Source organism: Podarcis pityusensis, assembly GCF_964106645.2.
Source record: "Podarcis pityusensis genome assembly, chromosome: 18".
Lineage (NCBI taxonomy): Eukaryota > Metazoa > Chordata > Lepidosauria > Squamata > Lacertidae > Podarcis > Podarcis pityusensis.
Window position 1 is genome coordinate 6,300,319 of NC_138043.1, and position 25,669 is coordinate 6,325,987.

At 46.5% G+C, this 25,669-nt stretch overlaps 1 protein-coding gene across 1 annotated transcript; it reads left to right on the forward strand.

The window, feature by feature from the left end:
- On the forward strand, positions 1–25,090 carry FSD1 (fibronectin type III and SPRY domain containing 1). The gene is made up of 13 exons (XM_080989012.1): positions 1–137; positions 2,707–2,802; positions 4,579–4,710; positions 5,484–5,585; positions 7,319–7,341; positions 8,697–8,818; positions 11,247–11,456; positions 13,321–13,419; positions 14,387–14,546; positions 15,616–15,695; positions 18,380–18,631; positions 21,709–21,797; positions 23,286–25,090. Exons 1-13 carry the CDS (start codon positions 123–125, stop codon positions 23,394–23,396), a joined length of 1,491 nt encoding a protein of 496 aa, XP_080845138.1. The 5' UTR covers positions 1–122; the 3' UTR covers positions 23,397–25,090.
- Positions 25,091–25,669: the final 579 nt, after the last annotated feature.

Below are 25,669 nucleotides of genomic sequence, written 5' to 3' on the forward strand. Positions count from 1 at the left end.
CTCCACCCAGCCACAACCCCCCAATCAGCTTTGTTAATTCCACAAGAGGGAGGGGGAAAGGACCAATTCCTCCCCTGCCTCACAGCATCCTTCCTGGTCCATGACAGAGGAAGCAGCTGAAGATGGGGGACCAAAAGGTAAAAAGATGCTGATGCGAGGGATGCAGAGGAAAAAAAGAGGGAGGATACAGGATGCACCAACCAGGAAGCTGAGGACGATGGAGAGATGGAGAGATGCTCGCTTTGGGCCAAAGGAGTTTCTGTCTCCTCCCTTCATCTCTGCTTTGTCATCCTCGTTCCCCGTCGACTTTGCATCTTAGGGGAGGTTGCAAAGGTGCGGAGTTTGGGAGTTGCCTTTGCAGACTGAGATGGAAAAGGCAGAGAGGGGGTTAAGGAGCGCTTTCTGCGTTTGGAGAAAAGGTGCGACGGGGAGGCGACCTCAGGGCGGTCGGTGTCTGTCTGCGTTGCCTCTCAGGCTGCGACCACAGGAGCTAGTACGGTGGGGTGTGCCTCCAAAGTCAAGCAAAATAAAATCCCTACAGGTAGAAAGCTAGGCCTTCTCCTGCTATCCTGCTTTTCTGTGTGCAAGGATTTTTTTAAAAATGTAGAAGAGAGCACTGCCAAAGCGGTGTGGATATTGTGCTAAAGGAACCAGGGGTCTGGCTCATAAAAGACAGCTTCTTTGTGTTCAGGCTTCTCATGAGAACTAGAATCTTCCTTAATTTTGTAGCTGTGCCATAGCTGAGTGGCAGAACATTTGCTTGGCAAGCGGAGATCCAGATTCAAATCTTGGGCATCTCCAAGGAAGGATGGGAGATGTTCCATGGCTGAAACTTTGGAGAGCTACTGTGAGTTAAGATGGACCAGTGGTTTGGCTAGGGGGAAACTTAGAATCATAGAATTGTAGGGTTGGATGGGACCCCAAGGGTCATCTAGTCCAACCCCAGGCAATGCAGGAATGTATTTTTTAAAGGATGGTTGTCTTAAAGATAATCAATAAATGGAATCGCAAAGAGAAATGTTTTGCCTGTCCGGTGTTTTAAAAATGCTTTATCAGGAGACTTACAATTTTGACCTATGTTCCGTTTTGCAAAATTCGAAACTTATGTGCCCATTCAACTGCTTTGATCAGCAGGTGCCACGCAATAGCCGCTCCACATTTAATAATAATTTACTGCCTCTTGAGCTCAAGCAAGGCATCTTCATGTTACCTTTCCCAGCGCCTGCCTAAAGCATCCTTCTTTGGGCAAGCCTAACCAGATTTTTAGAAAGCTGAGCTAACTGTGATCTTTTCCAGTATTTTAGCTTTTGTATGTTTTAAAATTGGGCTGTAGGTTTTCTTGGTTTTATTGACTTACCTGTTTTGTAAACCGCTTTGAAGTTATTGTTGTTGTTTTACAATCAAGTGGTGTGTAAATTTTATGACATAGAGATAGAGATGAGAGATGAGAGATAGATAGATAGATAGATAGATAGATAGATAGATAGATAGATGATAGATAGATAGATAGATAGATAGATAGATAGATAGTAGATGATGATGATAGATAGATAGATAGATGATAGATAGATAGATAGATGATAGATAGATAGATAGATAGATAGATGATAGACAGATGATAGGTAGATAGAGAGACAGACAGATATATAGATAGAGAATAGACAGACAGATGATAGATAGACAGACAGATATAGATAGATAGATAGATACAGATAGATAATAGACAGATAGACAGACAGATAGATAGATAGATAGATAGATGGTAGATAGATAGATGATAGATAGATAGATAGATGATAGATAGATAGATAGATAGAGAGAGAGAGAGAGAGAGAGAGAGAGAGATAGATATAGATAGATGGATGGATAGATAGATGATAGATAGATGATAGATAGATGATAGATAGATAGATATAGATAGATGATAGACAGACAGCTATAGACAGACAGACAGACAGACAGACAGACAGACAGACAGCTATAGACAGATGATAGATATAGATAGATAGATAGATAGATAGATAGATAGATAGATAGATAGATGATAGATAGATAATAGATAGATAATAGACAGATAATAGACAGATGATAGATAGATAGACAAACAGATAGATAGACAGACAGATAGATAGATACAGATAGATAATAGACAGGCAGATGATAGACAGACAGACATAGATAGAAAGATGATGATAGATGATGATAGATAGATAGATAGATAGATAGATAGATAGATAGAGATAGATGATAGATAAATAAATAGATGATAGATAGATAGATAGATAGATAGACAGATAGGTGTTTAGGATTTGTGTGCCCTGCCTTTCACTGGCTATATTATTGATTATTTTGTTGTTTACTTGTCACTGCAGTTTCATGGCAATTTGAAAAGCAAATTTTAAAAAGTTTCATTGAGAAAGTGGGCGCATATCTGACCTCCCCATTAGCTCAGTGAGCAGAGCATGAGACTCTTAATCTCAGGGCCAAGGGTTCGAGCCCCACGCCAGGCGGAAGAGTCCTGCATCACAAGGGGGTTGGACTAGATGACCCTCGGGTGTCTCTTCTGACTCCACAATTCTATTATTATCGTGTATACTCAATAGCAAGGACATCTGGGTGGTTAAAGTGTCATTAAAGGGCATGGAAGGAATGCATGAGCACACGCAAATAAAAGAAACCGTTGACTCAAGGTGTTTTTTCTCTAAGGACGCCCTTAGGAAGATCATCACCACCCTGGCTGTGAAAAATGAGGAAATCCAAAATTTCATCTACGTCCTCAAACAGATGCTGCAGAACGTGGAGGTAACTTGGCTGAGGGTTCAGGGGTCAGCAGAGTTTGATTTCTGCAGTGAGAGGTCCTGGCGCAGACCCTCGTCAAAGGAAGTTGCATGACTGTATAAACAGCCTACTAGATAAAGGGTAAAGGGACCCCTGACCATTAGGTCCAGTCGTGGCCGACTCTGGGGTTCATCTCGCTTTATTGGCCGAGGGAGCCGGCGTACAGCTTCCGGGTCATGTGGCCAGCAGGACTAAGCCGCTTCTGGCGAACCAGAGCAGCGCACGGAGACGCCAGAGTGGTATCTATTGATCTACTTGCACTTGATGTGCTTTCGAACTGCTAGGTTGGCAGGAGCAGGGACCAAGCAACGGGAGCTCACCCGTCGCGGGGATTCAAACCGCCGACCTTCCAATCGGCAAGCCCTAGGCTCTGTGGTTTCACCCACAGCGCCACCCGCGTCCCTAAACAGCCTACTACTTCAAGCCCAATGTTATTAACATTGGGCTTCAGTAAAGCAAATAATTTAATAATTAGACAGCGCCTATATCAGGCATCCCCAACCTGCGGCCCTCCAGATGTTTTGGCCTACAACTCCCATGATCCCTAGCTAACAGGACCAGTGGTCAGGGATGATGGGAACTGTAGTCCAAAACATCTGGAGGGCCGAAGGTTGGGGATGCCTGGCCTATATGATATTGAGCAGCAGAATAATCTGACTTTTTGTCCACGGTGTGATTATTTTCCACCTAGTCATTTTGACACTTTGGGCACCCTGTTTGCATAATTTAACAATTCCAAAATATAGGTTTCACTTTCGCAAGATTGAATATAGTGCCTTCGGGTCGATTTCAAAAAAACACACAAAAACACTGGAAAAACGGTTATGTCCCTGCGGAGACGGCAGTATTGAGTCAGCGGCTCATATGTTTCTGACTTGGACTCTTTATAAAGATTTGAGGAGTGAGGTTATTACCAGCTTACCAGCTAACACAGTGCTATCAAGTTCTTTTCTTTTCTTTTTGAATTGATTTATTGGACTTAGAAAAAATAACACAAAATCAAGGTTATCCATAAAAAACAACAAAAAATATCAAAATCTGTGACATTTTTTCACAGTCTTCTTTTGGTTCCAATGTTGTTGTTGTTGAGTCGTTTAGTCGTGTCCGACTCTTCGTGACCCCCTGGACCAGAGCACGCCAGGCACTCCTGTCTTCCACTGCCTCCAGCACTTTGGTCAAACTCATGCTGGTAGCTTCGAGAACACTGTCCCACCATCTCGTCCTCTGTCGTCCCCTTCTCCTTGTGCCCTCCATCTTTCCCAGCATCAGGGTCTTTTCCAGGGAGTCTTCTCTTCTCCTGAGGTGGCCAAAGCCTTGGAGCCTCAGCTTCAGGATCTGTCCTTCCAGTGAGCACTCAGGGCTGATTTCCTTCAGAATGGATTGGTTTGATCTTCTTGCAGTCCATGGAACTCTCAAGAGTCTCCTCCAGCACCATAATTCAAAAGCATCCATTCTTCGGCGATCAGCCTTCTTTACGGTCCAGCTCTCACTTCCATACATCACTACTGGGAAAAACCATAGCTTGAACTATGCGGACCTTTGTTGGCAAGGTGATGTCTCTGCTTTTTAAGATGCTGATTTTAAGACGCTGGTTCCATATCTATTTCATCCCAAAATTCCTTAATCTTTTTGCATGTCCACCACATATGCAGTATAAATCCCACTGTTTTTCCACATCTACAACATTTATATGATACATTTTTGTATCAAGTTCATACATGCCTGATTTCATCTTGCCAGGCCAATTCAGACCGAGTCCAGCAAGACCTTGAGGCAGAGTTCCAGTCACTGTTCACCCTGTTGGATGAGCTGAAAGATGGGATGCTGATGAAGATCAAACAGGATCGAGCCAGCAGGACTTACGAGTTGCAGGTAAGGGGCTCCTGAGTTGTCTGGCCAGAGTGGTCCATGCTCTGGTTATCTCCCGCTTGGACTACTGCAATACTCTCTACCTGGGGCTACCTTTGAAGGTGACCCGGAAACTACAACTAATCCAGAATGCAGCAGCTAGACTGGTGACTGGGAGCAGCCGCTGAGACCATATAACACCGGTCCTGAAAGACCTGCATTGGCTCCCAGGACATTTCCAAGCACAATTCAAAGTGTTGGTGCTGACCTTAGAAGCCCTAAATGGCTTTGGTCCACTATACCTGAAGAAGCGTCTCCACCCCCATCATCCAACCCGGACACACTGAGGTCCAGCTCCGAGGGCCTTCTGGTGGTTCCCTCATTGTGAGAAGTGAGGATACAGGGAACCAGGCAGAGGGCCTTCTCGGTGGTGGCACCTGCCCTGTGGAACGCTCTCCTGTTCAAGGTCAAGGAAATAAACAACTAGCTGACTTTTAGAAGACATCTGAAGGCAACCCTGTTTAGGGAGGTTTTTAATGTTTGATGTTTTATTGTGTTTTTAATATTCTATTGGGAGCTGTCCAGAGTGGGTAGGGAAACCCAGCCAGATGGGCGGGGTATAAATAATAAATTATTATTATTATTATAACCTGCATGGACTGTCTCACCAGAGTGCGTATACTCAGTCTGCTTAATTCCTTCGATGACCAGGCAGAACCCTGCCTCAGACATGCTTGCTATAACATCTCTCTCTCTGTGTCTCCTTCTTCTGTTCCACAAACCACTCCTTGCTCCAGAACCAGCTGGCTGCATGCACAAAAGCCTTGGAGAGCTCCGAGGAACTACTGGAAACAGCCAATCAAACCCTCCAGGGGGCTGAGAACCATGACTTCAACCAGGTACAAAGAGCTGCTCGCTCGACTTGCCTCCCTGGGCAATGGGCTCAGTGGTTCAGGAGTGGGTCAGGTGTAGAGAGCTTGGCGGGTAGTCTCCCAGCCCACACATTTTGGAGAAACAGGATTATCCTATTTCTCGCTCTATAAGACGCACCAGACCACAAGACGCACCTAGTTTTTGGAGGAGAAAAACAAGAAAAATAATATTCTGAATCTCAGAAGCCAGAACAGCAAGAGGGATCGCTGCGCAGTGAAAGCAGCAATCCCTCTTGCTGTTCTGGCTTCTGGGATAGCTGCGCAGCCTGCATTCGCTCCACAAGACACACGCACATTTCCCCTTACTTTTTAGGAGGGAAAAAATGAGTCTTATAGAGCAAAAAATACGGTAAATGGTGACGGAACAGATGCAAGGCTCTGCAAAGCCTGTGTGACTTTGGAAATATTTCGGGATTCCTGTTGACGCAGAGCCCAAAGCGGCCTGCGCTTCTGTGGGAATTTAGGTGGGGGGTCCTGTAAGCCACCAACAAAGAGCGAGCGCAAGAGCAATAAGGCCATCATTATCAGATTATGATTATTGATTAAATGTGTATCCCTCCTGAAATATACTCGGAGTCGAGAGTGGATTTCATGCTCTGTATTCAGCTCATCGTGGTGAGGAGGAATGGAAGTTCCCCCACAAAATCTGCTTTATATACATTATTTACACAATGGGCTGCATGTGATTGGCTAATTCCGGGATTCTCCTGTAGGCCAGTCAGGTTGCGGATTCACTTCCACCTGGAGCTGGATTGGGTGGCTCCTGCGGACCAATCATACTGCTGCATTGTTCTATGACCAATCAGACTGCTGCATTCTGGATCCTATTGTTCTAGGACCAATCAGACTGCGGCATTTTGGATACTATTCAACTCAGTACATAACACCACCCAATAACTGCAGGTCTCTGACCATGCATTTTAGGAACAGACGGTTGATAGGCTTTTACGTTCAATCGCGGGATCATGAGTTCTGAGGCTGAATGGGGGAGTTCGGAGGGGACAGAAGGACGGCAGTTTCAGGGACTCTTTGCCGGGAGCAATGTGCTTTTAAACTTGGTTTGCATGGGTATTCCTTAGTCTAGTACAGAGATGGGGAACCTTGCGGAGGGCCCTCAACTAAAGGTAAAGGGGCCCCTGACCACAAGGTCCAGTCGTGACCGACTCTGGGCTTGCGGCGCTCATCTCGCTTTATTGGCTGAGGGAGCTGGCGTACAGCTTCCAGGTCATGTGGCCAGCAGGACTAAGCCGCTTCTGGCGAACCAGATCAGCGCACGGAAACGCCGTTTACCTTCCCGCCGGAGCGGTACCTATTTATCTACTTGCACTTTGACGTTCTTTCGAACTGCTAGGTTGGCAGGAACAGGGACCGAGCAAAGGGAGCTCACCCCGTTGTGGGGATTCGAACTGCCAACCTTCTGATCAGCAAGTCCTAGGCTCTGTGGTTTAACCCACAGCGCCACCCGCGTCCCATATGCCCAGAACTTACTTGACTGCAAAACCCATCATCCCTGACCATCGGCTGCTGGGGCAACACCCGGGAAGTTGCATGTTCTCCATCTCTGTACAAGCAATGTGTTGGTGCTGTTTTCCTCATCTTGAATTATAACTGGTGACCCCCTCCCTCCCTCCCTCCCTCCCTCCCTCCCTTTCTCTCTCTCTTTTTTACTCTTTCGCCCTCTTTCTCGCGCTTCTTTGAAGGCTGCTAAACAGATCAAAGACAGGTACGTTGCATTCCGGAAAAAAACCTCTTGCTCCACAAGTTTTCTCCTCTGCCAAAAACCACGTTTAGACCAAAGGGCATAAAATATACTGCCATGGTCCCTGTGCCCAGGCCCTCATCCCACACCCCTCCTGCCTTATCCAAGGCCCAACTTGCTGCAGACCAATTTATTTTCGATGCACCCCCGACCTCTTCCTGAATTTCAGTTATGGCGGGCGAGAGACTTTAGCAGTTCATACGCAGCCTGGAGAGGGATGCTTGAGTGCCTAATCCTCATATTATTCTTGGCCTTCCCTCCCCCTGCAAGGAAAGTCCACTTTGTACGTGCTCAGAAGCAACCTGCCCCATCCTGTACAAAAAGACTGAAACTCACCTTTGCTTTAGTCAGGGAAAGACGCTTTGCGCATGTTCTGTGGCATTCTCTTCCCACCCACCCCCTAAATTGATTTATTGTTATTCACGTTTTATACTGTATTTTATGCTGTTTTTTGTTGCATCAAATAATAATAATAATAATTTTAATAATAATTTTAATAATAATAATAATAATAATAATAATAATAATAATAATAATAATAATTTATTATTTATACCCCGCCCATCTGGCTGGATTTCTCCAGCCACTCTAGGCGGCTTCCAACGGAATATTAAAATACAATAACCTATTAAACATTAAAAGCTTCCCTAAACAGGGCTGTCTTCAGATGTCTTCTAAAAATCTGGTAGTTGTTTTTCTCTTTGACATCTGGTGTTTTAAATAAGTGCTTTAAATTTGTTGTTAGCTGCCCTGAGCCCAGTTTTTGAACCAGGAAGGGTGGGGTATAAATAAGAAATTATTATTATTATTATTATGAAAAACCTTGGTATTCTCAGTGGTTTCCAGGCTGACCCCTCTCAAAGTCTAGACACTGGGTTCTTGTATGTTTCACAATCTTTGCTCCAAGGCCTCTTTGCTTCGGCCCCCCCTCCATTTGTGTGGATGTAGTTGGGATGAGGGTTGTCGTTTGGGGGGGGGGGCTCTCTAACAAATTTCTCTCAACCCCCCTCCCTTCGGACCCGCTCCTTAATTAAGAACTTAATTCGTTCCGGAGGTCCGTATTTAACCTGAAATTGTTCTTAACCTTAAAGCACCACTTTAGCTAATGGGGCCTCCCGCTGCCACCACGATTTCTGTTCTCATCCTGAAGCAAAGTTCTTAACCTGAAGCACTATTTCTGGGTTAGCGGAGTCTGTAACCTGAAGCGTATGTAACCCGAGGTACCACTATAGTTGGGATGAGGGTTGTCGTTTATTTCGGGGGACACTCTCTAACAAATTCCTCTCCTTCCCCCTCCCTTCGGACCCAATCCTCCGCAGCGTGACCATGGCGCCTGCGTTTCGGCTCTCCCTCAAGGCCAAAGTCAGCGACAACATGAGCCACCTGATGGTTGATTTTGGCCAGGAGCGTCGGATATTGCAGTCTCTGAAATTTCTGCCAGGTATTCGGGGTTGAACTTTATTACGGTCACAGACCAGGATAAAACAAACAAACAAACAAACAAAGATATAAATAAAATAGCAGGTTTTGTTTTGTTTTTAACCGATACTTGTTAGAGCAAATAAGGACAAAGAAACAAGCATAGGATAAAACATCTGAATAAAATACAAGATTAAACACGGATAATGGATGGGGGATGTCAGGGAACTGCCATCAGTGCCAGAGGGAGAGAGCAAAATCCAGAGGGATTCCGGAGAGCGTCCCGGGATTGGGAGAGGCAGCCCATCTTCTGGGGAAGAGAATCAGCGTAGCACCAGTGGAGAAGGGGGGCAGATGGGGGAAGTGGCGAGGCGGTCCCATGACTCCTTGCCGGGGACCAGCGGGGAGAGTAGGGGTCCTCCGATGCCCACGCCCTCCTTGCGCAGAAGGCTTTCGCGCAGAGAGAGTAGGAGGAGACTAGGCGTCAAAGAGCTTCTTTGCTGGAAGAAGTTTAAGAAACGCCCACTGACGGATTCTGCCAGCGACTGAGACAGCCACGGGTGAGTGGCTGTCCGGACAGAAAAGGTTCACTCAGGCAACCCAGCCAGGTGTTTGCACCGGCTTACGCACGAGCAACCCCTAGAACCATTACAGGTAAAAACTGATAATTAAAACAGATAAGAAATAAAAACAAGCAGTTAAAACAACTGTAGGAGCAGAAGAACTAAAAGACTCGCAGTTAAAACAACTGTAAGAGGCTGCAGAGTAGAAGCCTCTGAAATAGAGGACACTCACAACATTAGAAACTGTTGTGCAAATATGGTTAAAACAGACAATTAAAACAATGTACAGTGGTGCCTCGCAAGACGAAATTAATCCGTTCCGCGAGTGTCTTCGTCTAGCGGTTTTTTCGTCTTGCGAAGCAACCCTATTAGCGGCTTAACGGATTAGCGCTATTAGCGGTTTAGCGGCTATTAAAGGCTTATCGGCTTAGCGGATTAGCTGCTAAAAGGCTATTAAAGGCTTAGCGGCTTAGATAAAGGGGGGGGAGCGAAAAAAAAATCTCAAGACTCGCAAGACATTTTCGTCTTGCGAAGCAAGCCCATAGGGAAATTCGTCCTGCGAAGCAACTCAAAAACGGAAAACCCTTTCGTCTAGCGGGTTTTCCGTCTTGCGAGGCATTCGTCTTGCGGGGCACCACAGTACAACAATAAATTTAGAAACAATGTACAACAATAAACTATCCCAGGGAGTTGACTCAGAGTCACCCATGGAACCGAGTTTGGGGATTTTCATGCCGGACTATTTTGAGTTGGGCAATGGTCTGCGCCTACAGATTTGTACACAGAATCTGGCAACCGTCCAGGTCTTCTTCTGATCTTTGCCTAACAGCAAAAGGTCAAATTTTTGCTTTTGCGGGAGGTCGGCAAGCCTCACCAGTAGGGGATCAATGATCTTACTACGTGCCTCTTCATAAAAGGGGTTCCTGGATGGTTAGCATGTCAGGCAAGTACTGCGAGGGAGCTGGGTTCGAATTCCCACTTGCTGGCTGACCGTTTATCAGCCTTACCTACCTCGCAGCGTTGTCGCGTTGTCATTTCACCCAAACTTTTTCCTGGTGCTGTGCAAAGTTCTAAGACAACAACACAATCCCTGCCATAGATACAAAGGGGGAAAGAACTGGAGGGAGGGCGGGCGAAAGAAGCAGATTCGTGCACAAGTTCTCCTCCCGAAGATTTTTGTAATTATTATTTTAAGGCGGTGGAGCCTAGCCTGCTGCCCTCCTCCCTTGGTTGTTGAGTTCTGCTTGCCTGGAGCTCGTCCTACACTCAGCAGTTTGCGAAATAAAATAAATGAATTAAATGAGCCACATGCATTAATTTCGGTGAGTCTGAGTGAGGTTCCTGATCAGGGCCAGATTTAGGTTTGATGAGGCCCTAAGCTACTGAAGGTAATGGGGCCCTTTCTATGTCCAGCTGTCCTTTGTCAACAACAAATTGTCGCTTTTTTTTGTGTACCACTGTACATAGAAATGAGCAAACCAGTGATATCTGAGGGAGCAGGCTAGCTGTCAACTTACAGATTTGAAAATAAGAGACCAGCAACCTCGAAAATAAGGGATCAACAATTACTTTTATAAAATACATATTTTGTTGCGTGCAAATGGCTTTAGATACCTATTAGGTCCATAAATTACCATATAGCATATATTCAACACACACAAAAACAGCAACAATTTGTTGTTGACAAAGCACAGCTGGACATAGAAAGGGCCCCATTACCTTCAGTAGCTTATTTAAGGGACATCATCAATAAGGGACAGCAGCGGGACATGGCGCTGGAATAAGGGACTGTCCCGCCAAATAAGGGATGCTTGACAGCTATGCCAATATATCCTGATCTATAATTCTGTGCACCTATCCTCTCTGCTTGTCCACTTGCAAACCTAGTCCCCAGTGCCCCGGAGATAGACACGGCCGAATCTTTGGTGGCTGATAACTGTGTGACTCTGGTTTGGAGAATGCCCGAAGAGGACAGCAAGATTGACCACTACGTGCTAGAGTATCGCCGGACCAACTTTGAAGGTCCCCCCCGGGTCAAAGAAGACCAGCCATGGATGGTCATCGAAGGAATTAAGCAGACTGAGTATACGCTCTCTGGTGAGACAGCCCATGCAGGTTATAATAATAATAATAATTTATTATTTATACCCCGCCCATCTGGCTGGGTTTCCCCACCCACTCTGGACGGCTCCCAATAGAATATTAAAAACACGATAAAACATCAAACATTAAAAACTTCCCTAAACAGGGTTGCCTTCAGATGTCTTCTAAAAGTCAGGTAGTTGTTTATTTCCTTGACCTTGGATGGGAGGGCGTTCCACAGGGCGGGCGCCAACACCAAGAAGGCCCTCTGCCTGGTTCCTTGTAATCTCGCAATGAGGGAACTGCCAGAAGGCCCTCAGAGCTGGACCTCAGTGTCCGGGCTGGACGATGGGGATGGAGACGCTCCTTCAGGTATAGTGGACCAAGGGCCATTTAGGGCTTTAAAGATCAGCACCAACACTTTGAATTGTGCTCGGAAACATTGTGGGAGCCAATGTAGGTCTTTCAGGACCGGTGTTCTATGGTCTCGGCGGCCACTCCCAGTCACCAGTGTAGCTGCTGCATTCTGGATTAGTTGCAGTTTTCGGGTCACCTTCAAAGGTAGCCCCACGTAGAGCGCATGGCAGTAGTACAAGCGGGAGATAACCAGAACATGGACCACTCTGGCGAGACAATGTGCAGGCAGGGAGGGTCTCAGGTGTTATAAGAAAAAACTTCTCCCTCTCTCTTATGGGGTATTCCAGAGCCCATATAGAGTCCTTAAGTGGGTTCACTATAGGTAGGAGAAAGTAACAGAGGCCAACCAGAGTATATTGAGAAGCAAAGCGGCTAGTAAGCCTGATCTTTATCAAAGGCAATAAACTGTTGCAACAGGGTCCCCACCCACCGCATGCAGGAGGGAGGAGGAACCCAGAACAATGGTGCACAAGCCCATATAAAGACTTTTGAAATTGCCCACCCAGTAGCCCAAGACCACCCCCCACAACATCACACATACGTCACAGAAGGAGGTGGTCTCTGGCAGAAATTTGAGAGTGTTGCTTCTCTCCTGTCTGCCAGTTACCTGGTAATAATACCTTACTGGATTGCATTTTCTGGGTAGCCTGGCTATTCCTTTGAGATGGTAAATACTTAGTTCCTGAATCTCTTAGGCATATTAATTATGTGTGTTCAGCTTAACAGATACTTGCCAGGCTGTATTTGCAAAGGGAGGTGTAAGCCCCTACAGTCCAAAGACAATTGGAAAGCTTTTCCCATTTCCTGCCTCCTTGCAGAGAAACATTTGAGGTCAATCTGGGAGAGTCAAAATGGCTTCAGGATTGCTCTCCTGTACTATTTCAGACACGTGGTTTATATACTTATGTATGTGTTTGCCTTGCACATTTATGCACATTTATTTTATATTTGGGGACGCGGGTGGCGCTGTGGGTTAAACCACAGAGCCTAGGACTTGCCAATCAGGAGGTTGGCAGTTCGAATCCCCACGACGGGGTGAACTCCCATTGCTCAGTCCCTGCTCCTGCCCACCTAGCAGTTTGAAAGCACATCAACGTGCAAGTAGATAAATAGGTACCACTCCAGTGGGAAGGTAAACGGCGTTTCTGTGTGCTGCTCTGGTTCGCCAGAAGAGGCTTAGTCCTGCTGGCCACATGACCCAGAAGCTGAACACCGGCTCCCTCGGCCAATAAAGCGAGATGAGCGCAGCAACCCCAGAGTCAGCCATGCCGGCTCCCTCGGCCACTAAAGCAAGATGAGCGCCGCAACCCCAGAGTCGGCCACGACTGGACCTAATGGTCAGGGGTCCCTTTACCTTATTTTATATTTGAGACCTTAGAATTCTTATAACACAGGGTTTGGGAAGCACCTATACACAATTGTAGGCCGAGGAAGTTGACCCTTTGTCCGTTTCCCGCTGCAGGGCTGAAATTTGACATGAAGTACATGAATTTCCGCGTCAAAGCCTGCAACAAAGCTGTGGCGGGAGAGTTTTCTGAGCCGGTCACTTTGGAAACGAGAGGTGAGCATTCGCCGGGAAGGCCTGCCCTTGCAAAGACTTCCAGACTTGACCAGCGAGAGGGAACGCTGTTAAAATGGCAGCGTCAAAATGGGCAGGGTTTGTCGGCCAAATTAGAAACCCACCGCAGACCCACCACTTCTGGCCACAAACTTGTGGGACTTGTGGCTGGTCCTGGGCCTGAGAACAACCTTAGCCCTTCCCCAAACAAAGGATAAATATTAGGAGATGTTTCTTAATGGTAAGTCTGTCTTGGGAGCTGGTAGGATCTTCTTCCTTAAGTAGAGCGCCAAGTTATTTCAGTAACAAACCAATACGGCGTTTATAATCTATAAAATAATTGTTATTGTTGTTGTTGTTGTTATTTATTACTTATAACCCACCCATCTGGCTGGGTTTCCCCCGCCACTCTGGGTGACTCCCAACAGAATATTTTAAAAAAGATAAAACATCAAACATTAAAAACTTCCCTAAGCAGGGCTGCCTTCAGATGTCTTTTAAAGATAGGATAACTGCTTATTTCCTTGACATCTGATGGGAGGGCGTTCCACAGGGAGGGTGCCACTACCAAAAAGGCCCTCTGCCTGGTTCCCTGTAACCTCACTTCTCGCAGTGAGGGAACCACCAGAAGGCCCTCGGAGCTGGACCTCCGTGTCCGGGCTGGATGATGGAGGTGGAGACGCTCCTTCAGGTATAGTGGACCAAGGCCATCTAGGGCTTTAAAGGTCAGCACCAACACTTTGAATTGTGCTCAGAAACGTACTTCAACATTAACAGAACAGCAGATCATCATCATCATCATCATCATCATCTAAGCACTGTTGAAACAGAGGCAAAATGAATTATGCTTGGACCATTGTGGATACTCTAGTTGAGATTTCTGCATTTCACGGGTTGGACTGGATGACCCAACTCTATGATTCGATGACTCTCCATTGAGTCGCTAGAACCCGCCTTTCTCTGCCCTCAGCTTTCGTGTACCGCCTTGATGCCATGACCAGCCACCAGAATCTCAAGGTAGAAGATGCCAGTGTGGAATGGGACGCCATGGGTGGGAAGGTGCAAGACATCAAAGCTCGCGAAAAGGACGGGAAGGGTCGTACCGCGTCGCCAGTTAACTCCCCAGCCAGGTAAGACCTCTTGCCTCTATCCTAGGCGTAGCGAACATGGTGCACTCCCGATATTGTTAGATACCAGCTCCCATGACAGCCTATGGACATACAGAGAGCCAGTGGCCCATCAAGTCCAGCATCCTGTTTTCACAGGGGCCAGCCAGGGGCCCATGGGAAGCAGGGACGTGGGTGGCGCTGTGGTCTAAACCACTGAGCCTCTTGGGCTTGCCGTTTGGAAGATTGGCGGTTCGAATCCGCACAGCTGGGTGAGCCCCCGTTGCTCTGTCCCAGCTCCTGCCAACCTAGTAGTTCAAAAGCATTCCAGTGCAAGTAGATAAACAGGTACCACTCTGGTGGGAAGGTAAACGACGTTTCCGTTTTCTGGTTTCTGTCACGGTGTCCCATTGCACCAGAAGCAGTTTAAGAATCCTATTCGGAATAAGGGAATTTCTCTTAAAAAAAGGGAAAAGTTGACAGCTATGCACCCAACCTTCCTATGGTCTTTCTAGGACGTGGATGGCGCTGTGGTCTAAACCACTGAGCCTCTTGGGCCTGGCGATCAGAAGGTCGGCAGTTCGAATCCCCGCACAGCTGGGTGAGCCCCCGTTGCTCTGTCCCAGCTCCTGCCAACCTAGCAGTTCAAAAGCGTGCCAGTGCAAGTAGATAAATAGGTACCACTCTGGTGGGAAGGTAAACAGCGTTTCTGTGCGCTCTGGTTTCCGTCACGGTGTCCCGTTGCGCCAGAAGCGGTTTAGTCCTGCTGGCCACATGACCCGGAAATCTGTCTGCGGACAAATGCTGGCTCCCTCGGCCTGAAAACAAGATGAGCACCACAACCCCATAGTCGCCTTTGACTGGACTTAACCATCCAGGGGTCCTTTACCTTTTTACCTTTACCTAGACGGACCTATAGACTGGTTTAGTGTTAAGGCAGCTTTCTGTGCTCCTAAGAAGCCTTAATAGGGCAGAGATTGAAATCTTTGCTGCCCCTCTCCCCTGCAACAAATCTAGGTCCAAAATATTGGCTGCCTGTCTCAGAGTTCTCTGCTACCTCTTTCCCCCCTCACTCTCTCCTTCCTCTCTTCAGGTGTGTTCAGTCTCCCAAAAGGATGCCCACGGGCCGCAGTGGAAGAGACCGCTTCACGGCCGAATCCTATACCGTGTTGGGTAAGAAGCTTCCCTGCCCAGAACTCCAGCTGCTTTTGGTGTTTTCATCGCTTTATTTTTTTGCTGTTTGTTCATCACCGGGGAGGTCTCAGGGCAGTTCACAGAAAAGATATATAAAGTCAAAATAGAAACAATAACCCAATAACACCCCCCTCCCAAAAAAGAACCACATTTTTAAAGGGTAAAGGATGTCAATCAGGTCAACCAAAGGCCTGGTGCCTAAAGGTGTGTAATGAAGGCGCCAGGCGAACTTCTCTGGGGGGAGAGCATTCCACAGATGGGGAGCCATTGCAGAAAAGGCCCTGTTCTCATGTTGCCACTCTCTGCACCTCTCGAGGAGGAGGCACAGGAAGGAGGGCCTCAGAAGATGATCTCAGGGTCTGGGTAGGTTCATATGGAAAGAGGCGGTCCTTGAGGTATTGCAGTCCTGAGACATTTAAGACTTTATAGGTCAAAACCAGAACTTTGAATTGGGCCCGGAAACTCATTGGTAGCCAGTGCAGTTGGACCAGGATCAGTGTAATATGCTTAAATCGTCTTGCCTGGATTCTGACCGCTGAATTCTGCACCAGCTGAAGTTTCCGAACCGTCTTCAGAGGCCGCCCTGCGTGTAACGCATTGCAGTAATCTAACCTTGAGGTTACCAGAGCATAGACAACAGTAGTTAGGCCATCTCTGTCCAGATAGGGGCGTAGCTGGGCCACCAGCCGAAGCTGATGAAAGGCACGCCAGGCCACTGAGGCCACCTGAGCCTTGAGCGACAGCAAAGGATCTAGGAGGACCCCCAAGCTATAAACCTTTTGTTCAAGTTGGCACCTCTGTCCACAGAATACATTTAAAGTACTCGTGCTCCTTTGGGAAAGGGTAAACAGCACTTCCAAGGATTGCCACATGCTTTCAACGTGCTTTAGATATGAGGTGCGGTTGGGACTATACCGTACTTTCTTTTTTAAAAAAAATAATATTTATTAAAATTTCAAAAGAAAAAGATCACATTAATAAGAAAATTAACAATAAAAAGGAAAAATACAATATACAAAATACAAAAAAGAAAAAAGAAAAAACAGTTAAAAACAATTCCATCTTTTCATCACTTCTTTTACATTTACTTATTTCCCGGACCTCCTCATACCTCCCTCTTTTGTATTCCAATTCAATATGTTAGTCCAGCAATTCCTTTCCCTCCTTTTTAATCCTGATCTTTAATCTTGATATATTATAACATTAAATTTTTACATATTAAAAACCAATTTTCCCATATTTTTTTATACCATTACCGCTAGAAACCGCTTAACTTCAATCCGTCATCATTCTAACATTCATTAATTTTACAATATTTCTGTAAGTAGTCTTTAAATTTCTTCCAATCTTCTTCCACTGACTCTTCTCCCTGGTCTCGGATTCTGCCAGTCATTTCCGCCAATTCCATATAGTCCATCATTTTCATCTGCCAGACTATACCGTACTTTCCAGTGTATAAGACGAGGGTTTTTTTTTACTCTAAAATAAAGTTTAAAATTGGGGGACGGGCGTCATATATATATATATATATATATATATATATATATATATATATATATATAATTTTTATAGATTTTAACATATAAATTATAAAATGTACCACAAAACTTATCACTTATACAATCTTTTTAGACTTCCATTAGCAACTCTGATGATCCACCATTTTGACCGCTTCTTATGCATTTCTTAACTTTATATTGCCTTTACATCTCTTAACAAATCATCCTCCCCCTTCTCCATTTTTGCAATACTTCCAATAATACTCCTCACAAAACTTCTTGCAAACCTACAAACGTCGTTTGATCTTCACAAATACTTTTCAAATAGTCCGTAAATTTACTCCAGTCTTCCGTGAATTTCTGGTCTCGCCGTTTTCGAATCCTTCCTGTTAGTTTATCTAGTTCTGCATAGTCCATTAACTTCATCCTCCATTCTTCAATCGTCGGTAACTCTTCTTGCTTCCATTTTTGGGCCAGTAATATTGTTGCTGCTGTAATTGCATATAAAAAGAGCTTACATTCCTTTCTATTTATATCACTCCCAACAATGCCCAATAAAAATGCTTCTGGTTTCTTTATAAATGTATATTTAAACATTTTTTTCAACTCGTCATATATCATCTCCCAGAAGCATTTCACCTTTTTACATTCCCACCACATGTGATAAAATGTTCCCTCTTTTTCTTTACATTTCCAACATTTATTACTGACTTTATACATTTTTTTCATCTCATTATATAACATCTCCCAGAGGGAGTCTTATACACAGATAGTGCTTACACAGGATGGGCAATAGGTTGCAGCTGTGAGTAGGAGCTTTTCAGTGGCGATTGGGTAGGTGATTTGTGGCTGCAGCAAGGGCTGCTGTGGACCGGCTGCCGCTGCAGCAATTGTATGCGCGGTTTGCAGCTGCCAGCGCTTGTTTTCTTCTGCGACTCGTTTGTGAGCTGGGTGTTTGATTTTCGGCATTCCCCTCCAAAATAAAAAAAGTTCAACAACTCTGGGCCATCTCCCCCAACCCCCATTTTATAAAATGGGAGCCCCCCAAAGTAAGGGGCGTCTTATACACGGGAAAATACAGTATTTGGGGAAGGCAGCTGAGGAGATCCCAAGTCTCGAACCCCAGCCTCGATCTGACGAACACCCCCTTCCTCTGCGTTGCAGGTGACACGCTAATTGATGGGGGAGACCACTACTGGGAGGTGCGATACGACCGGGACAGCAAAGCCTTTGCAGTTGGGGTGGCTTACCGGACTCTAGGCAAGTTTGACCAGCTGGGCAAGACGCCTTCATCTTGGTGCCTCCACCTCAACAACTGGCTTCAAGTCAGCTTCACTGCCAAACACAACAACAAATCGAAAATCTTAGACGTACCAGTCCCGGACATCATTGGCATATACTGCAATTTTCACGAAGGTGAGATCTCATGAGCTGCTTCCGGGAAATAATAATTCCTCTCAGGCTCCCATTCCATATTTGTCCCCCTCTGAGCTAAGCAACGCAGCAAAGCAATTTGGGATGTGATACATACCGTATTTTTCGCTCCAAAAATTAAGGGGAAATGTGTGTGCATCCTATGGAGTGAATGCAGGCTCCTTGGCTTCAGCGATAGCAACTCAAAGCCTCCGAAGCGCAGAGGGAGAGCTCTCCCCGCGCTCCAGAGGCTTCACGTTGCTTTTGCCGAAGCCCCCAGAGCACAGCGGGAACTTCTTCTGCGCTCCGGGGGCTTCAGGCAACTATCCGCAGGTCTTCGGAGTGCAGCAGGAGTTCCTGCCGCGCTCTGAAGGCTTGTGGATAGCCGCCTGAAGCCTGGAGAGCGAGAGGGGTCGGTGCACACCGATTCCTCTTGCTCTCCATGCTTAGTTCGCTGGAGAAGTGCTGCACAGTTTTCCCTCTCTGCGCAGCGCCCAAAGCAGGAAGAGAAATGGAAGGGGCTCCGTTTCTCCTGCCACTTCACTGAAGGGGTGCTGAGCAGAGAGGGGGAGAATATTTTCCCCTGTTTTCCCCCTCCTATGCTCCGGTGCGTCCTATAGAGCGAAAAATACGGTAAGTAGCAGTCAAGTACAACATTTTTTGTTTTCCTAGAGTGGACATGCAAGGGGATATTTGGTCCAGCCAGTCGGAACTTCCTGTTTCCTCCTGGGCTGGGACATACTTCCTTTGCATGTGACTAGAGGTGGGCGTGACCTTACCTGTTCAGGTAACAAAAGCACAAGGCACGCAACACTCTCTCTCATTGACTTCCTCCGTCATTGGAGCAGCGTTTTAGCTAGAAATGCTCTGGTTTTTTTAATATATATATAATTTTTTATTAGTTTTTTTTATCATAGCTAGAAATGCTCTGTTGGCTGGAAGCCTAGGGCACAAATCTCTACAAACAGAATAACTATCCATGCCTGGTAGGAGCAGATTGACCCATAGCAGGTAGGAGCCCTCCAGATAAACTTAACAACTCCCATCGGTTTACTTTGGCTGCAAAGTTTCTGCTCCTTCCTGAATTAGCCGTGGCAGTGATCCCAACCAATCAGGGATCCTATAGCGAATTGATACAACTGCTGGCACATTTGCAAAGCTAAGCAGGGTCCGGTGTGGTTTCAGATTGGATGGGGAACCGCTTTTTGAGATTCCTGCATTGCAGGGAGTTGGACTAGATGGGTCCCTTCCCGCTCGGTGATTCTCAGACAATGACATCGCCATGCATAAAACCAGTTCCAGTTTTATGGTGATATGCTGCCACCGATTTAAATACGAATGCAATTGACAGCAAGTGTGGACAGGACATTTGCAAGCCAATAATCATCAGCATACTTTCCAAGTGAAATTGGGACACACGTCTTTGAGAGCCACAGTCTTGTGGGAATCAGGTGACTTACATGAGAGCGCGTGTGGGAGCGTTCAGGGAGGCAGGAGAGGATATGTTGTTTATTGATATCCTTTCTAACTTGTGCTAGCAAGTTCTTTTACTTAGCAGAGTTTTACGTTCCCCTTTTAAACGCACAGCAGATAGCTGGTTGCAGGCTTGTGTAAGCCTCTCAATATCATACAATTCAGTATTGAATTGTATGTTCCTGGTAAGTTCCCTTTCTATCTCTCTTAAAAGAATAAAGACATGACAATCTTATTTAAAGTCAACAGAAGAAGTTTACTTACAACATCAGTTCACAGCTGGATCCCTGAAGGCAGATTATGTGGGGATGTGGACATGCAGGGGGATGTATCCCATGTGGGGATAATCCCAGTGCATTTCTAGCTAAAATGCTGCTCCAATGACGGAGGAAGTCAAAGAGAGAGAGTGTTGCGTGCCTTGTGCTTTTGTTACCTGAACAGGTAAGGTCACGCCCACCTCTAGTCACATGCAAAGGAAGCAAGTCCCAGCCCAGGAGATAACAGGAAGTTCTGACTGGCTGGACCAAACATCCCCCTGCATGTCCACTTTAGGAAAACAAAGAATGTTGTACTTGACTGCTACTTACGTATCACATCCCACACCACAGCCCCTGAGAAACGGGCATCTTTCGAGGCTGTGTTCTCGCGGGAGCTGTTATGTACTGAGTTGAATAGGATCCAAACTGCAGCAGTCTGATGGGTCCTAGAACAATAGGATTCAGAATGCAGCAATCTGATTGGTCCTAGAACAACGCAGCAGTATGATTGGTTGGCAGGAAACACCCAATCATGCTCCAGATATAAGTGAATCCACAACCTGATTGGCTTACAGTAGAATTCCAGAATTAGCCAATCATGTGCAGCCCATTGTGTAAATAATGTATATAAAGCAGATACTTTGAGGGGACTTTCATTCATTCCTCCTCACCAATATGAGCTGAATAAAGAGCTTGAAATCACTTTGCGACTCTGAGTATATTTCAGGAGCCAAAACGGGACATCCTGGGAGATCTGGGGTGTCCTGTGACAGTTGATGGGTACGCATCAGGCCATGGCAAAAACCTTATCACCTTCCATCTGCTAACCCTAAATACAGTGGAGACGCCTGCTTCTTGACTTCCTCCAGCAAGCATTGTTGGCGGAGGGACTCGGGGGGGGGGGGCTGGGCGGCGGTTTTGCCAGCAATGTGCCACTGAGTGGTGCTGACATTGCATTCTGCTCCTCATGCCAGTCCTGGGCAATGGGCACAGGTGGCGCTGTGGTCCAAACCACTGAGCCTTTTGGGCTTGTCGATCAGAAGGTCAGCAGTTCACATCCCCATGACGGGGTGAGCTGCCGTTGCTCGGTCCCTGCTCCTGCCAACCTAGCAGTTCGAAAGCACACATGGGGGGAGGGCTCAATAACTTTGGGCCATCTCCCCTCATTTTCTTAAAATTCAGTCCCCTAAAATAGGGGTGAGTCTTGTATATGAGGGCGTCTAATAGACGGAAAAATACGGTAACTCTTCGATCTGGTTCAGCTGGGTGCTTGTCATCTGTGCCCTTTGACCGGTTATTGCCTTTTCCTCTTGCCTCAAATGGATCCTTCCTGTGTTGTCCAATTTGCAGGTTTCCTCTCGTTCTACAATGCCAAAACCAAACAGCTCCTGCACACTTTCCGGGCCAAATTTTCCCAGCCCATCCTTCCGGCGTTCATGGTAAGAGTTTTGGAGTTTGTGCCTTTATCCGCTGGAGAAAAACAACAGTTGTTGACGGAGTAGCTAAACTGCAGCTAGGAAGCCAAATCATGTGCAATGTTGACTCTTTCCTCGAAATTAGAACAATGTTCTGAACACTTGTTAAAATATTCAAAAGCTTTTGTACACACAACATATAGGGAAAGAAATATATATGCAAATTATTGGCGTTCACATCAGGGCCGGATTCAGGTTTGATGAGGCCCTAAGCTACTGAAGGTAACGGGGTCCTTTATATGTCCAGCTGTCCTTTGTCAACAACAAATTGTCGCTGTTTTTTGTGTTGAATATATACTACATGGTCATTTATGGACCTCATCGGGATCTAAAGCCATTTGCACATCACAAAATATGTATTTTATCAAATGAATTGTTGAACTGAAATACAATTAAGAAGAAGTATATTACAGTGGTACCTCGGGTTACATATGCTTCAGGTTACAGATGCTTCAGGTTACAGACTCCGCTAACCCAGAAATAGTGCTTCAGGTTAAGAACTTTGCTTCAGGATGAGAACAGAAATCGTGCTCCGGCGGCGCGGCAGCAGCAGGAGGCCCCATTAGCTAAAGTGGTGCTTCAGGTTAAGAACAGTTTCAGGTTAGGAACGGACCTCCGTAACGAATTAAATACTTAACCTGAGGTACCACTGTATTTGAGACCTTAGAATTCTTATAACACAATCCAAATCATGCAAACACACAGAAACAAAACGGACAATGTCATGAGATACCTCCCATGAGAGTCCAGGGGTCAGCAAACTTTTTCAGCCGTGGGCCGGTTCACTGTCCCTCAGACCTTGGGGGGGGGGCAGACTGAAATAGTACAGGAGGGCAATCCTGAAGCCATTTTGACTCTCCCAAATTGACCTCAAATGTTTCTCTGCAAGGAGGCAGGAATTCCTATGCCCCACAAATAACCCAGGGGTGCATTGTAAATAAAAGGACACATTTTACTCATGTAAAAACACGCTGCTTCCCAGACCATCCGCAGGCCAGATTTAGAAGGCGATTGGGCCAGATCCGGCCCCTGGGCCTTAGTTTCCCTACCTATGCACGAGACCAAAATTAACTGTTCGCATGAGAGTTACTGGGAAACATTCTGGAATTAATGCATTTAAGCATTCCTAACGTTCACTATCTCCTGCCAACCTAGCAGTTCGAAAGCACGTCAAAAGTGCAAGTAGATAAATAGATACCGCTCCGGCGGGAAGGGAAACGGCGTTTCCATGCGCTGCTCTGGTTCGCCAGAAGCGGCTTAGTCCTGCTGGCCACATGACCCGGAAGCTGTACGCCGGCTCCCTCGGCCAGTAAAGCGAGATGAGCACCGCAACCCCAGAGTCGGCCACGACTGGACCTAACGGTCAGGGGTCCCTTTACCTTTAACGTTCACTATACTTAACGCAGATTCCCTTTTCCTAATGCCCTGGCTATTTTCCCTCTTTTATGTTAGGTCTGGTGTGGCAGCTTCCATGTCTACTCGGGTTTGCAAGTCCCCAGCACCATCAAATGCCTTCAGAAGAGAAACAGCGCGACGAGTAGCTCCAACGCCAGCCTGTCTTAGAAACGTGCTCCTTCCCTCATTTTGCAGGATTGGGACCCTCTGGCCGCAAGAGAGGCCTTGGGCAACTCCCAGCTGAAGAAGGAAGCAGACTCTTAACTACAAATGTTGTGGGTTTTTTGTTTTTTTGTGTTTTCAATAACGGTTTGCACCACCCTCCCAGGCGCTCTTGACCCGTGTCAAAGCACTGGGGTTGGGGGGTGGACTTTTGCTTAAAACACGCTCACGCCATGAATGTATTATATCGTTTTATCCGCCTACGATTGTAAACACGTTGTCAATTAAGGGGAGTGGGGCTCCCCACCACCACCACCACACCAAATCTCCACTTTTGCCTTCGACGAGACGTGGGGCAGAGGGTTTTGCATGGTCAGAAACGTATGGAAAAGGCTGGGGGGGGGGGAGAGAGAGAAAGAAAAGACCAGCCCACAAGGCTACCACGTGTACAGCCCATGCCGTGTTTTGTTCCGGTTTAGTTTTTTGAAAGACATTCTGCGGCGACTCGGTCCAAATTCTGATGTTATGCAAATGAAACGAAGTAACACAGAGTCCTGACGTTGCATAATTTGTTTGCAGAGGGGGGGGGCAAGGGATAGCGCAGGCTGTGAATGGGGTCCGTGGGCCCGCACCGCTGCCTATTTGCTTTTTAAAGTCCTTGGCAAGGGCTGGCGCACCCAGGGCAGGGCAGCTGTCTACCAGCTCCATCTGGTACGCAGGCTGAGACCCTACCTGCCCGTGGACTGTCTCGCCAGAGTGGTGCATGCTCTAGTTATTTCTCGCTTGGACTATTGCAATGCGCTCTACGTGGGGCTACTTTTGAAGGTGACCCGGAAACTACAACTAATGCTGCGGGTTAAACCACAGAACCTAGGACTTGCCAATCAGGCAGTTCAAATCCCTGTGACGGGGTGAGCTCCCGTTGCTCGGTCCTTGCTCCTGCCAACCTAGCAGTTCGAAAGCACGTCAAAGTGCAAGTAGATAAATAGGTACCGCTCCGGCGGGAACGTAAACGGCATTTCCGTGTGCTGCTCTGGTTCGTCAGAAGCGGCTTAGTCATGCTGGACACATGACCTGGAAGCTGTACGCCGGCTCCCTCGGCCAATAAAGTGCGATGAGCGCAGCAACCCCAGAGTCGGCCACGACTGGACCTAATGGTCAGGGGTCCCTTTACCTTTACCTTTAATATTGGGCCACATCCCGTATCACATAGTAAGGTCTGCTCTGATTGGCAGAAGTCTTTTTTTAAAGGGGAGCTGTCGGGAACTGAACCTGGAACCTTGTGCAATACAAAGCCGGTGTTCAGCCTCCTCCAGCACGAACCAATTTGTACCAAGTTGTATTATTTGTCCCTCTGGCTCAGTACTGTCAAGACTGAGCAGCCAAGTCCTCTGCAAGGAGTATTTCCCAGTCCAACCTTGCAACGAGGCTGGATTTGAATCTGGGGCCTTGCAGCTGCCCTCCCTCTCTTTTAAGGAACAACAGCTCATTTTAGAGCAGACTGAACAAGCAACACGTCAGCTAATAATATACTGACAAAGTTTTTATAACAGTATACCGTTTCAAAATTCATAAGCAGAAGACATATAATATGTGCATAGAGTCACAAACTAAAAAGAATCAAATAAATGTTTCGTGAACAGGAATGGTAGGGGTGGTAAGTCACTGTCAAAGATCACTGAAATGGAGGCAGAATAATAATAATAATAATAATAATAATAATAATAATAATAATAATAATTTATTATTTATACCCCGCCCATCTGGCTGGGCTTCCCCAGCCACTCTGGGCAGCTTCCAAAAAAATATTAAAATACTGTAATACATCAAACATTAAAAGCTTCCCCAAACAGGGCTGCCTTCAGATGTCTTCTAAAAGTCTGGTAGTTGTTGTTCTCTTTGACATCTGGTGGGAGGGCGTTCCACAGGGCGGGTGCCACCACCGAGAAGGCCCTCTGCCTGGTTCCCTGTAACTTGGCTTCTCGCAGCGAGGGAACCGCCAGAAGGCCCTCGGTGCTGGACCTCAGTGTCCAGGCTGGACGATGGGGGTGGAGATGCTCCTTCAGGTCTACTGGACCGAGGCCGTTTAGGGCTTTAAAGGTCAGCACCAACACTTTGAATTGTGCTCGCAAACGTACTGGGAGCCAATGTAGGTCTTTCAATGTAGGTCTTGGTGGCCGCTCCCAGTCACCAGGCTGGCTGCCCTGTATAGAATGCCTTTAGTCTAGAATGCCTTTCCACAGTCTATATCCTACAAATATGAGATGATGGGTGCTCCA

Coding starts and splice junctions, on each gene's coding strand:
- FSD1 (XM_080989012.1), top strand. Junction 4,711..5,483: donor GCAGGACTTACGAGTTGCAG/GTAAGGGGCTCC, acceptor TCCTTGCTCCAG/AACCAGCTGGCTGCATGCAC. Junction 7,342..8,696: donor GCTAAACAGATCAAAGACAG/GTACGTTGCATT, acceptor AATCCTCCGCAG/CGTGACCATGGCGCCTGCGT.